We start from the raw sequence: 15,969 nt of genomic DNA on the forward strand, positions 1-15,969 counted from the left end.
AGGTAATATGTTCGTACAGGCTTTGACATAAACAGCTACTGTGTTTGTACAGGCTTTGACATGAACAGGTAATGTGTTCGTACAGGCTTTTACAAATACAGCTACTGTGTTTGTATAGGCTTTGACATAAACAGGTAATGTGTTTATACAAGCTTTGACATAAACTGGTAATGTGTTTGTACAAGCTTTGACATAAACAGGTAACGTGTTTGTACAGGCTTTGACATAAACAGGTAATTTATTTATTCAGGGTTTGATTTAGAGAGGTAACTGTTCATACAGAGTTAGATTTAGAAAGGTGTCATATTGTATCCCCCGCAAACAGTTTTTTTTTTTCGGGGGAGTATATAGGAGTCACCCAGTATGTCTGTCCGTCCATCTGTCCATATTCCTTGTAAGAGCAACTCCTCCTAAACTGCTCAAGGAATTTTGATGTTATTTTATAGAAAGTATGGGTATATGTAGATGTGCATGATGGAACATTAATACATGTATTTCTGTCAGAGGACTGCAAAGGGAGACAACCCAGATTATAGGTTTTATATGTTACAACCTAGCAAGTGCAACTCCTCTTCAATCACTAAATGGATTTTGATGAAATTTTATATGAAGGTATGGTTGCATGAAGGAGTATAATTACAAAGAGAGATAATCCAAATGAATGGAGTTACATGTTAAAACCTTTTAAGTGCAACTGCTCCTTCACCACACAAGGGATTTTTATGTAATTTAATTGGAAGGTTTTGCATCATCTGTAGATGTGCATGAAGGAGCAGAATTACTGTCAGTGGACTCCAAAGGGAGAAAGGGAGATAATCTATATTCATGGTTTTACATGTTTAAACCTTGTAAGCGCAACTTCTCCTTAACCACTGAAAGAATTTTGATGTTATTTTATAAGAAGGTTGGGTATCATATGTAGATGTACATGAAGGAATATAATTATTAATGGTTGACTCCAAAGGAAGGTAAATCCAAATTTAAGGTTTTACGATGTAGTACATTGGAAGTGGGTAGATTCTCTTGGAGAGCTTAATTTGCTCACAGTATTTCTAGTTCATACTGACTTTGACACTAACATGTGATTTGTTCATAAAGGCTTGATTTTGGGACAGTACTGGTTCATACAGGGTTTATAACTCAGTAACTTGTTCATGTAAGATTTACTTTAGAAGAATATTTACTGAAGTGAAAAGTTAATTATAGTTGTGAATTCATATCAGGTGGTTTGTTGAAGTTTGAACAGATATTATTTGATGGCATCTCTGTCTACTGTAGCATGTTATTAGTGGTTTTCAATTTGTTATGTTACATAAGGTAAGTAAAACTTGTGATTTATTAAATTCTAGTATTCCTTTGCATGATACAGGGTTTGTATTTGCCATTTGTCTCACTTGTGTGAACTTTGCCAAAAAGAACATATTTGATAAATATCAATTTCAGCCACTAAAATTACAGTATTTTAAATAAATTTGAAAATTTGAAATAGACTAGATAAGTGTATGCTTGGTTGAAAAAATGTAGCAGTTCATACATGTGTTGTATAGAAACTGAAGATCAAAATTACACAATAAATGTAGCAGTTCATACATGTGTTGTATAGAAACTGAAGATCAAAATCACACAAAAATGTAGCAGTTCATACATGTGTTGTATAGAAACTGAAGATCAAAATTACACAATAAATGTAGCAGTTCATACATGTGTTATGTAGAAACTGAAGATCAAAATTACACAAAAAATGTAGCAGTTCATACATGTGTTATGTAGAAACTGAAGATCAAAATTACACAAAAAACATAGCAGTTCATACATGTGTTATGTAGAAACTGAAGATCAAAATTACACAAAAAATGAAAATTAAACCAAATGATTAAAACAACTCATTTGTAAGTAAGTAACATAGAGCATGTGTCAAACTACCCAGTACTAAATATTTGATCAATAAAGCTGTTATGTACATTATACTATGACACTTCATGGCACTATATTTAGTTGTCCAAAGCTTGATTATGCTTTCTATTTTTATTTCATTTAAAACAAAAATACCTAAATCAAACATATTGTGAAAACTGTTCTTATTGTGGAAGTGTTTTGTGGTACAGTTATTGTTTGATTAAGAAGCAACACCATCTAAATCTAAATTTTTTCACACAATGATAGGCCTTGAGTGGATTTTGTGTACCCCTAGGTAAAATAACTACCATAAAAACAATAATTCTTGTAAATCTTTATGATGCTGTTTTGGTGTTAATGGTGTCAGCATTGTTGCCATAGGTACTTGGTTTTTGTAAAGTTATATTTACTGAAACCAAGTGTCCATGGCAATATTTTTACAGTAACCAAGTGTCCATGATAACAATATTTTTACAGTAACCAAGTGTCCATGATAACAATATTTTTACAATAACCAAGTTGTCAATGGCAACAAGGCTAACACCAATTAGTTTATAGATCACTATCTGTTCTTACTCTGTTGGGAGTCCTTTCTAATTTCTTTTTCAAAATGTGCTTGCCACTATTTTGTTAGTTTGCTTTCATGTGTTCTTCCTTTGTGCTTTCTAAAGGGTTTTATAGAGGTTAAGGTTCATTTAATGTCTTATTCAATGTCTAACTTTGGTTTCCTGTGGAGTATGCAGTCTTATGATTTTTTACCACAGAATATGTTAAATGAGTGACAATATTGGTGTGTCTCAACAAAGTCCCTTCAGTAAAAATCATTATAAGTACCATCTGAAATTTATTTGTTCCTATGAATATTTCATATCATAAAATTTACTCTTCTCATAAGAGAGATGATATGGATGTGATACAGATATCCTCTGGAGGATATTCCATTAAAATGTTTGATACAGAGTTATCATGTTCGATGGATCAAAATTCATGGCATAGATGATTAAAAGATCATTGCTTGGAATTACCAGTCTCCTCAAGTATTAGTGGTTTGCCTCTAATTTCTTTTCTCACAATATATTTCTTGACATTTAAACTTGAAGTGCAGTCATTCAAATTAAGGTCAAGATCAAAGTAAAATGAATGAGAATTATGCACAAGGGTTCACAATGACCTTGTTTTGTTTCAGTGAATGGTGAAATAAAATTATTTTTTGCTTTTCTCGTTTATGTATGTATTTTAATACCTCTGCTTCGAGGATGAGCTTACAGATCCCTTGTTTGTTCAAATGAACCAAAAGTCAGTTGATCATGTATAAAACCAGCCCCTAACATATTTCTCATGAGGAAACACTATTAGTATGCACTGCTATAACTCTTGTAGGATTGACTGGAACAGTACTGGCAAACCATAGATATTTTCCTTGTAAGCAAATTATACAGAAGTTTCATCACCAGCTGAAAAAAAAAAAATTTTTGAAATGGAAAAAAATGAATGCCCTTACTTACCGGTATGTTTGGATTCCTGTTCAGACTGTGCCATTTTTTTCTATAGAAAGGAGTCATACCTATGGTTCTAATTGCAGACTTTTTCTGTAATATTAAATATAATTTTTTTTAAATCCACCTTTTACAACCTGTATTTTTGCTTGAAACATTAGCAAGTTTGTTTTGTGCCTCAGGAGAGAAACAACTCATTCTTTTCAATCAACAAGAATATTACTATGATATCCTAAAGCTATGGGATTTATTAACTTTGAAAGCAGCTTGTGTTGGTTGTCATTATACAAAGCTTTTGTGATAATTGAATTAGGCCTGTTATGATTTTCTATAGATCTTTGATGAATGAAATCCATTATCTAGCTATATAATTAAAGAAAACTGTGTTTGCACAACTTACACTTTTTTCCTGTGAAATTCCATTTCAAGTCACTGTCATTATTATTAAGATTGTATTAAAGATGTTGAGCATGGTGTTTTTAGAATTTGCTGATGCCCCTAAAACCCTGTGGAACTCACCTTTTATTATCATCAGTTCTTACATTGAGTTACGATTTTACAACTTTTTCTACAATGGCCTTCCTTTGACACTGGTTTCTATGGACTTGAAGCTGTAGAAGAAATGTTCTGGGTATTGATATGTTATGTTCACATATATCATCTTCACTCCTTGTACTTACACTTTATTACATTGTTTAATATTGAGATTAAACCTGGCTTCCATCTCTTAAACTGGTTAGATGTAATTCTGGTTTTAAAAGGTTTATATAGTAGTAAATTGTAGTATCAAGTTGGTTAAGAATGATGAACTAACTTGGTATGAACTTTTTGTTTGATATGTTATATGACTTTGTTGTTATCATTAACACGGATGGCAGCTGAAAATGACAAAATATCATGGCACAAACAACAATTAAGCTGACACACCAATAAAAATATAAATGTTTCTTCATTGGTTAAAATTATTTCTCCTCTTAACATGATAATACTATAAAATGTTCAGCATGTGAGCTATGTTTAAAACAGTTTTACTATTAAGAGTGAAAAAATTGTTTTAAACATGACATATATGAAGAAGAATTTCATCCAAAGGTTAAAAGGTTACACTCTCACATAGAAAAGAACAAAGTGGTTTTGCATTGACCTGTTTATGATAAATAACAAAGCTGTATGGAACATTGTTGTCTGTCTGTCTGTCCACAAGTTGTACAATAACTCATAAATGCATAGATGGATTAAATGGCTTTGTTTTCCCACAGAACGAAGCTCCCTTTCATTTTTTTTTCTCTGAGTACTTTAGGGGAGACAGATATAGCAATTGATCGATGATGTTTAGTTTATCAATAGGAATATTGAAATCACATGACTATAATATCCTATGTTATAACCATTCTGACCAATGGAAACTATGATTTGACAATAGGGAAGAGGAAGAAATTGCCAAGACCATTTTACATCCCATAGGTAATTACTCATGTAAACAGTGTGTAAATTGTAATGGAAAAGCCTCCTCCTCTTTCAGAAATACATACAAGTCTTTGCAAATATTTGTCATATAGTCATATGTATGATCAACTTCAATATGTCTGTAAATTTTAGTTTTCTTACATTTATGCCAGGGAATCTTTGTGCTGCCAATGTAATAACTCATATTAGATAACAATAGAAATAATGTTTACAAGTTCAAGGAAAACAAAATGCCGATGTCTACTGAAAACTTTGACAATAAAATTGGCAAGTCCTAAGATGCTTAATACATTGCCTTTTCTTAAAGCTGCATTAGCTGTCAAATTTGTTCAGTTTTGATTCTACTGAATTTTGCTGATTCAATGAAATAAGTTTTTATTATTGCAAATGAAACAATAAATGCCTATAATACCTACAGAATATTGTGAACACAATGTTTTTTTAATCAGAGAAGATCGATAGCTCTAATCTAATTACTTTTCATCATTACTTCCAAAAATTGCTGACAGAATATTCACCTGAGTTAAAAATACTATAACCTTAGTAAAAAAATGACAATAAAGGCTCCACAGGTAAGCATGTGTCTTCATTTCATTTCATCTATTTCATGATTAGTTGTCAAATAAATAATGACCATATTTGAGCCACATTATATCACAATACGTAAATTTCAAAAGGATCCTTGCATTATATTTGATGTTTTTTCCCTTTCGGGCTTGAGTCCGTTGGTCTTCCTTGCCATTGAATAACCACTTTCGCTTTGCAATCAGATTTGTTATTAAAGAAGGGACCCTTACAGCGCATGTGTTGATTAAGGTCACCAGAAATCACATGAATACGAATTTATCAAGGTCAATTCTTTGTCTTGCAAGACAAAAAATATATAGACACCTATGTATTTAATTTATTTTATTTGTGGATATCAAATGAAATTATACAGGAAATGCACAATTTAGTAGAAATAATTCAAAGTTAAGATATATTTCAACAGAAACAAAAATTTATGAAAATGACAGCTAATGCAGCTTTAAAGTAATGATACATCATGATAAGTACCAAATTTGAAAAATATTATATGTTGCTTGACTTACATGATAATATACACATGATAATCATATCATATGATTATCATGTGTAAATATTTGCTTAATAATATACCAGGATAATATAGAATCTTACAATATTCATATGTAAACTGAAACATATCATTATTTCATGTGGTTGATAAGATTATCATGTGTGGCACTGTTAACAATATTATAACTTAAGCTATAGGTATTGTACTCAAAATCATTTTACAGTTAATACAAGCAGAACTTGTGATTAGCAATGATATGGTTCATTCATCTTTCTCAGGACTGGTCACTCAGAATATTTTATGGTCTTCTTTCCCAACAGTAGTTTTGTAAGCATCTAAGTGTTTGATTATGGAAATAATTCTTATTTTCCTGATAAAACAATGAGCTAATTTCCCCCATAAGACTTCATGCAAATCAACATGCTGTTCAGCTACTGTCACAAGAATAGTCATAAATTGGATTCAAACATCCTCAACATACCATTAGGTTTTCCCTGATTTTTGATTATTGAGACAGATGAGATATGGCTTCATAAATCAATATATTGTTCATTACTCCTGCAGACCAACTGCACTTTCAGCCGTCATAGAGGACAGCAAAGATATTTAAGTACTAGTTATAATAACATTTAGGTAGAGTTTATAGTCTTAGAATTCACCTTTTCAATGATATTGTGACCCGTACATAATTGGCCCATTCTAGAAAGAAGCACTGATTGACACAATTACTCTGTAGGTATTGGAACATTCTTTTTTAAAGTGTTGAAAATTTCTTGTGCTAAATGTTATCTTCCTACGAATTGCCCTTAGTGAATTTATGTACTTGAATACTTCATACTTAACAATTCTATGCAACTTGCAGCAAATATTATCCTCATTGCTTGATTTTGAATGTATGGAGGGGGGTTACTTATTGTGTGTTACTTTAAGAGGCTAGTACACTTGATTAATTGTTAGTTATAATATGTTTTCTAGATGTTTTTTTTTTCGTGTAAAGAGTACCTTTATATTTTGGGCAAGTAGTGGGAAAACTTGAAGAAGTCTGCCAGTTAATAAATAAAGCTTGTATACCTATATTGAATTGAGACAAATATATAGAACTTTACTGCATGCATTTTGTCATTGTAGACTAAATTATAAATTATATGTTGGTGATGTTGAGAAAAATTGTGTTGAAGTTATGTTAAAATATTCTTTATTCACTTGCTATTGCAACCAAATAGTACTTTTTGCTGTAATAAAATTATTGCAATAATTATGATAAGGAGGGAGGGTCAGTGACATGAATGGGTCAAGATTGACGTAATTTAAAAGTGATTGTTTGACCTCATAGGGCAGGTACATTATACACTTATTAAAAATGATTGCTAAGTTAAAAGCTGTATGTAAAAAGTAAAAATCCTTTCAGTAGGAAATCTTGAAAATCCCTGCTGGTCGAGCAAGATGTAGTGCATTATCAACTAGTAAATAAAAAGTGTTTTGACAAAAGTATTTAAAAATTGGTGTAAGGTTCTATATAAATAGTTCCATTTCCCTTAGGCAAAGCCTTACATCATACAGTCAATTTGCAGCACTTTTAAAAACAAGGCTGTGACAATCCATTGATTGGTTCTATCAGTTCATCTCCTTATTTGTCTGTGACATTTCATGCTGAGGGGGAAATTGCCTTTTGTTTGTTTCCTTTCAATAGATTTTGACATACATGTAATGTTATCAGTTATCAGCTGAGGAAAACAAATGATTTTCCAAAGATTTCGGCCATCAGGGACTGTGGTTATGTAATTAGCCCTTGTTGAAAGAAAGAAGTATTTGGTCAATAGGGACATCAATCCAGTTTTAACGCAAATTATTTGTCAGAGAATTAAGTCTATAAGGACATTAGTATTGTGTTCTGGCCTCATGCTGGAAAAACAACTACTTTTCTTGTGAATTTGATATCAGTCCTGAGTAATTTTAATTTTTTTTTTTGGAAACTTTAAATGATACTCCTGAGGAAACTGTCAATAGGATCATAAAACATAATTTGCCTTTCTGACTTTATGCCTTTGTGGGTCTTGTGAATTGTCAGGGTATTATTGGAACACTATTGAAAGACAATAACCCATGTGACCTTAAAGTTGTGTGATTACGTGCCATCCAGCTTGAAGATATTTTTGGTCCTACTGTCTGTCAGTTAACATAATTGAGTGAAAATCAGATTGATTGTTGGGGGTTAAACGTCCGAGCAGCAATATTTCAGCTGTATTCAGACGAGAAAATCAGCCCACATTTAATCATTCCACTTTTAGATTAAATGAACTGGTATGCTTAGATGTAATGAGCTGATAATTAGCATAAAGTGTTAATTATATCATTTCACATTTCTGAGGAGTGGAAAGTGGAAATCATAAACATTATGGTTAAACCTATCTAAACATAATAAGCATTCATGTGATTAGTCAATATAGATAAAAGACTTTCTTTTTATATTCTGTGTTATGTAGCATTCCCTTTTTTTGAAACTTTTAAAATAAGTTCCTGAGGAGTTTTTCTAAATATTGCAGCTCTATCAATGACATGTACCTAGTAGTGCTTGTTCAAAATTTTGAGGAAACTTCATCTGTCCTTAAAGACCAGATTTACCTAGGTCAGTATCACTATGGTTGTTTCAAGAAACAGCCATAGTGATATTGACCTAGGTAAATCAAGGTCTACGAATTACTTTATTTTGAACTTTTTAGTACGTGTACTTGAAAACTGAATGTTTGTAAACCTGAAAAATATATTATTATATAGTTTATAAAAAAATGTACAATAATGCCATTGCCAGTTAATAGTTCTTATTTTTTCAACTTATTGATTTGGATTATTTCATTGTTGACTTGTTTTGTCAAATTAAATGATTTTTTTTTCTCTTTCAGCCATGTGGTGTTGACTATGAGTTGAAGACATATGTAGCAGAGAACCTTGATGAAAAGCCACATAAAAGGTACTAAAACAGATATTAAAAAAAAAGAAGGACCTGAATTCTTGGGAAAATAAACCCTCATGCAAAAATGTTAAGGACCAAAATATATCATGTATTGGATCTTGTCATTTGTTTATCTGTGTGTACCCTGTCTAAACCTAACCACTTTTAGTTAACAGGTGTTTCAATTTACCAAGTACATTTTAACCAGTTCGAAGGGAAGGGTCTTATGATGTTTTCAGCTTTGTTTCATCTTAAGACTTCCCTAGTTTTAACCTCTGAAATGTCTACTTGCAGATAAATAACATAGTAAAGTAAAAACAGAAATGCTAAAAAAATTCAAGAGATCTGAATAACAATTAATGCTGTATAATCAGTGCCATGCAGTCTTTCACACATATAAAATTCCCATGAAATTTGAAATTGTGCAGTGCTGCAATCTAAATGTTTAAAAACTGCAGTTTTATCAACATAGCTGAAAAAAAAGACTGAACCAATCAATCAGGATTACAAAACAACATATTACAGATTCTGTACACATGCTTTAGTGATATGCATCAAATTGCTTTTCATAACAACATATTAGCCATGAAACTATGATTTCCTATGATAGAAGTGTTCTATAGTCTGTTTTGTAATGACATAGTTACTGTCATCCATGCTAAAGTTTGACCTTTTACAGGCACTGTGTCACATGTACTGTTAAGTTTCAGAGGGAGCATAGGAGGAACCCGCTGAGCTCAAATTTTTACATATCCTGAAATCTCGGATTAAAAAGATAGAATAAAAAATTGACAATAAGTTATATTGAACCCCACTTGAAGTCTTGATATTGCCTCCAAGTTTTATTTGATAAAAATATTCATAGTTTTCTCAGTTCATCAGGGCTGTTTGTTCTTTTATATTTTAAAGCTGCATTAGCTGTCATTTTCGTAAATTTATGTTTCTGTTGAAATTTACCTTAACTTTGAATTATTTCTACTAAATTGTACTTTTCCTGTATAATTTAATTTCATGTCCAGAAATAAAATGCATTAAAAACATGAAATAGGTGTATATATATTTATTGTCTTGCAAGACAAAATACTGACCTGGATAAATTTGTATGCATGTAACTTCTGGTGACCTTAATCCGCACACGAATATAACACAAGGATCCTTTTGAAATTTACATATTGTAATACAATGTGGCTCCAATATGGAAATTATTTGATAACTAATCATGAAATAGATGAAATGAAATGAAAACAAGATATGTGCTTACCTGTGTATCCAATATTGTTATTTTTTTATCAAAGTTAAAGTATTTTTAACCCAAGTGAATGTCCTGTCGGCAATCTTCGAAGTAATGGCGAAAAATAATTAGATCAGAGCTATCAATCTTCTCTGATTAAAAAACGTTGTTTTCGCAATATTCTGTAGGTATCATCAACATTTATTGCTTTAATTGCATTACTACAAACTTATTTCTTTGAATCAGTAAAATACAGTAGAATCAAAACTGAACAAATTTGGCACCTAATGCAGCTTTAATTTGTTACATTTGAAATTTAATAGATATTGTTGGTTAAATTGACACAGCAAGTATGCTTTAACTGTATCTGTTGTAAGTGTTGGTATCAAATTACCATTCAGTTTCACCCACTGACTACTAACCCTAATGGTGTAAAATGTGCTTGTATTATTATAAAAATGTAAAAAGTTGTCACTAATTGTGATGATTTAGAGGTCATAACCAAAATTTTGTATGCAAATTTGGCATCATATGATGACATTTAGGAAATGAAAAAAGTTTGTAGCAATTCATTGTATTGGTCCACAGATAAGTTTAGAGGAACAACTCGTATATAGCTGGACAAAGATGAAAAATGTCAAACCCTGAATTTATTACAAAGTAATTGATGTTCTTTTCAACATTTATACAGTATCTTTTCTTTTGTATATTTTATTGCTTGAACAGATAAGACAATGATAATGATTTTCAACTGAATTCCTTTCATTACAGGAATTCCGTCCGGTTGGCAATAAGGAAGCTAACATATGCCCCTGAGGAACCAGCGCCACAGCCTAGTGCTGAGGCTACAAAAGAATTCATGATGAGTCCGGGCAACATAAAACTGGAGGCATCATTAGACAAAGAAGTATATATATATATTTATATATGTTGTGTTCTTTGTTTATGTACTCCTCAATCTGTTCAAAAGAAAGAGTAATCAAGGGAACCAAGATTTTAGTGGAAAGCAAAAGAATGTAATCCAGGGACAAACACCAGACAAGGAAAACAGACATGCACAACAAAGAACATAAAGTAACTAAAATAATACATACAAAGTAACAAAAGTAAATGAGCAACTCTCACTCCACCTATAACTGGAAGCATGGACCAAGTGCACCGGTAGGGTAAGTGTCCTCTGCTTACACCCGCCAAGTTGCTCATTAAAAGAGATCAAACAAGTGAAATATGAAAAAAATTAGATCTGGTTGGGATAAAAAATGTCAAGATATGATGCCAGAACATCATGACTTGTCTTGCCAAGATTTATAATTGTTACTAAAATTATGTCTAAACCTATGTGTTTCCAGGTCTTCTTCAAGTTTGTGTTTCTGGTTGAATTTAGATAAAGGTGTATTTTCATTTAAGTTTAGATTCTGTATTTCACTTTAAAATTAATTAATGAATTCTTGCATTTTTTGTTTCATCACCAGAGTACAGGTTTTATGGCTGTACCCCCATTTTTCAATCTGAAGTGTCCTTAATTAATTTTAATTGATCTCACAAGTACACAATCAGCAATATACTTACAACACAGAAAAAAAGAGAAGATATGATTGGAAAGCAACTAAACAGTACAGTAGAGTACACCCCTTTTCTTTCATAATGTATAAAACATCAAAGAGACAGTAATTTGCAGCTATGTTCTATAGAAGTATATTGGGAAGTAATTGTGTTTATAACAAGTAATGTATTTTAAATGTACCTTATCATATCACAATCTAGATGTATTCAATAATTTAGTTTGTCCCAAAACACCAAAGGAAAAAATGAATATTATTTTTTCAAGGCCACAAAATGAACAGCCTAAGAGAATATGATGATTTAATAATGTTAGGAAGTAGGTAGATATAATAGGTTAACTTTTCATATAAACTGTAAATAAAATGAAATATAAATGATAATTAAATTTGCTGTTTTTTACATGTAACTCAGATGGTAGTTTTTTGCATATATCTTCAAAACAAGGATCCGGAAATTTTAACAGCCCATGCTGCACATTTTATCAAACTTCGGCAGACGTTTTTGTCAGTCTTTAACATGCTCAGATTGAAAATAAACTTAAAAAACCGATTGTATGTAGTTATTTTCAGATAAATATTGGAAAGCGTGTTATTTCATCACATACTCTTTTACAAAATATCAAAGTGAACGAGTTCGTTTTCGAATACACATGGACGTTCTAACATGTAAACAAAACATTGTATCTCTCAGACTTTTTCATCACATAGGCAAACAGCCGAAAACTTCCAAGTGATGAGAAAAATGTTGATTACTTATAAAAGAAACTCGCGAACACATTTTATATATTGATTTAAATGGTCTGTTGACTTCTGTGTTAAAACGATTAAATCGACGAATTAATAATTACAAACTACGACTGATTCATAGTTTCAGTTCCATGTGCTTTCGTTACCTCTGAAAGATCGGCGGGAAAATGGTGGACTTGTCAGTCTTTTTTCTTAATTAATCAACTAATAAATGTATGAAGATTCCCCAAGTTACTTTAATTAATTCGTATAGGCAATGGGGCTCCATGTGTACCGTTAATTCAATTATGCAATCAACTAATCAGTTACAGGTAAATCACAGTCACAAGACAAGATTGACAAGACAAGATTTTATTGATAGCCTCAGACACAGTAGGTGTACAAGAGGACAACAAAAAAAAAAATAAATACAAACATGTACATACATGTAAATAAGACAAATACACTGACACAATACACAGAACAGGCAATTTCATAAAATATGTGAATACAAACAGATTCACATTTATATTTCAATACATTCACTTTCATATGATATTAGCAATTTTTCGTAAAAAAGCACATACTATTTTGTATAATTGAACATTACAGATAGTCAATAACCCACCAAATTTACTCATATTCGGTTGCTTTGAGTAGTAATCTGGGATGTAACGAGACCTTAAATACTTTACCGTTGGATTATTACACTGGAAGAATATATGAACACATCTCCCACCCCTTCTTTACAAAGATTACATATTCTTTGACTCCAAGGGACTCCAGACCACCTCCCAGTTTCTATTGGTAGTTTTAAGTTGGAACATCTTAATTTTGTCAAATGAATACGTTCTGTTGGGGACAATCTGTGTAGTCACAGGTGGCTACACATCGGCTAAAATTGACACACACACTTGTCAATTAATTTCCAATAAACAATTAGGAGACTGGTAGACAGGATGTTTATACACTAATAAAACCACGCAGACTGTAATTTATAATGGTTGACAATTTTTTTATGTCCGACATTGGAAAATTGTCGTCTGTCATTTGCAAAATTTGTCGGTCAATGACCGGCATTTTTTACCATTTCTGGATCCATGCTTGGAAACCATTTGGTTTAGCCTAATTCTGATGTGGGTAAAAGTGTTCAGCATGATAAGATCTCTGCGAAGAAACTAGTTTTAATCTGTTAAGCCATGTTGAAGTTATTGCCCTTTTTCCATGTATTATTCTACCTTTAATGTTATTTCTTTTTAAAATCTTCTCCTTTGAAACTATGTGACCAATAAGAACTAAATTTATTGTTAATATCCCCTAAAGTATTATGCATGAATGTGATGCGGTGATTTTATATCCATGGAAAAACATGGCCACTGTTACTAAAAATAGGACAAAGGTGTCAGTCAGAAGTTTCCTCTTAGATCTCCAAAACCGTTAGGTTAAGCCAAATTCTTTCAATTGCAGAAATGATCCTTATTATCAGGCCTATAAAAGTCTTTGGAGGATCAAATTTGTCAGACGACTTCTTATTAGAGTTATTGCCCTTGAGAGGCAAAAAATGAGGTTTTTAGCAGGTTTCAGCCAATAACTTGATAACTTTAATAGATAGAAAGAAACTTTCAATTTATGAAATGATCCTTATGAAAATGACTACCAATGTGTTCATGTGTCAAAATTGTTGGACAACTCCTTGTTAGAGTTATTGCCCTTGAAAGGCAATAATTTAACCAGGTGAGCGATTCAGGCTCCTGGGAGCCTCTTTTCATGGTTCTCTGTGAATAACCTAATCTATAAGGTGAAAACTCCTCATGATTTGTAGATTATTTAATTCTATTTATATACCTTGTATGCACTATCATTTGTTGATATGATGTGTTTTTGTTTATTTTCCAGAAATATTATCATGGAGAGAGTATTGCAATCAATGTTCTGGTGGACAACAATACAAACAAAACAGTCAAGAAAATAAAAATTTCTGGTAAATTTAGAATCTTCATTGTACAGTTATATGTGTAGTATTAAAAAAAAAGAAGTACCAATTTTATACCAGTACAAATTTTCTCATAAAATAGGAAAAAACGCTACACCATAACAATGATAAAAGAATGTCATTTAATTATAATTGCAATATTAGCATGCAATAATTTCTGAATTACAGTTTGTTATAATTACTAGTCTTGCAGCAAGCTGAAATATGTCTTTATCAAGTCTCAGAATATGAGTTTGAAATTGAGAGCTCATCCGAACAGTAAGTTTGGTGTGTCCTTCAGCAAGCCCTTCTGTGTATACATCATTATCAGAAGTCTGCTTGAGTTGGAGCATTGTTTTTATTTATACCATTCTAATGTTAAATGATAAGTATAGTTGCATGTTTCAAACCTGTATGAAAATTATATTGTGAGGATCAAGCATATTAAATGTATTAATTTTTATTTTTATTATGATAAGTCTTTCCAATATCTAATTATGTTTTGATATAAAGAGAGGGTTTATACATGTTCAAATGTAACATTCCTTTGAAAGGGCTGTAGAAATCATCTTATGATTACCAAGTTTCGCTTATGTAGCACTGTTTTTAGAGCATGTAAAATGATTTTAAGAAATGTTTGTGAAATGGAGGTCTTCTTTCCATTTTCTTTTTCACTTTCTACATTGTCAAAACAGTACTATAGATTTACTCCATCTGTCAGTCATTGGTCCTTCCTACATGTTTTATTTATTCTCCATCTGTCAGTCATTGGTCCTGCCTACAAGTTGTATTTACACTCCATCTGTCAGTCATTGGTCCTTTCTACAAGTTTTATTTACTCTCCATCTGTCAGTCAGTTGGTCCTTCCTACAAGTTTTATTTACTCTCCATCTGTCAGTCAGTTGTTCCTTCCTAAAATAAATGGAGACTGGTAAACAGAATGTTTATACACTAATAAAACCATGAAAACTGTAACTTATAGGAGTTGACATTTTTTTATGTCCGATATTGGAAAATGGTCTTTGGTCATTTGCAGAATTTGTCAGTCAATGACCGGCATTTTTTACCGTTTTTAGATCCATGCTGTGAGTCTATCATTATGGATCAAGTTTTGTTTGCTACAGTTATATTTGACAAAGTTTACAACTTACTTGACTCTTTTTTTCTAAAAATTTCTAGACATTGAGATGATTTATTAATGTAGTGAAGGGTTACTGGTCAACATTAACACTTGGTTAAAGTTCAATTATTTACGTTTTTTTTTTTTTTTTTGTCAACTGAGTAAATTCCATCATAAATTCAGATTTACTGAAATATGTTCTCAGACTGAAACTATGTATGTGAGTGTACAGTTTCAGTAGTTTGAATTGTTCAACATGTTTTATTTTGCATAAAAGGAGGTGTAATTTAAGTAAATTTTAGGTGTAATTTACTTGCTTAGTATATGCAAGATAAAATTTTGGTTGGAAGAATTAATTTTTGGCAAAATCCTCTCATTATTATTTTGTAGCTAGTATGGATATATGTATTGCTTTGTGAAATACTCTTGCAATCTTGTTTTGACAAAAGTTAACATAAACTGTAATAATGT

The 15,969-nt window shown here is 31.4% G+C and overlaps 1 protein-coding gene across 4 annotated transcripts in view; it reads left to right on the forward strand.

Annotated features, from left to right (window-relative positions):
* LOC148624638 (beta-arrestin-1-like) overlaps window positions 1-15,969 on the forward strand; it is a 77,685-nt gene that overhangs the window by 46,366 nt on the left and 15,350 nt on the right. For all 4 annotated transcript variants that reach the window (XM_088567419.1, XM_088567418.1, XM_088567421.1 and 1 more), the window contains exons 6-8: window positions 8,838-8,905; window positions 10,890-11,025; window positions 14,303-14,387. In XM_088567419.1, coding sequence (XP_088423545.1) covers window positions 8,838-8,905; window positions 10,890-11,025; window positions 14,303-14,387 — 289 coding nt within the window. The remainder of the gene's footprint in view (window positions 1-8,837; window positions 8,906-10,889; window positions 11,026-14,302; window positions 14,388-15,969) is intronic.

This window comes from Perna viridis, chromosome 2 (genome assembly GCF_037379345.1).
Source record: "Perna viridis isolate PV_CMFRI_1.1 ecotype Kerala chromosome 2, ASM3737934v1, whole genome shotgun sequence".
Lineage (NCBI taxonomy): Eukaryota > Metazoa > Mollusca > Bivalvia > Mytilida > Mytilidae > Perna > Perna viridis.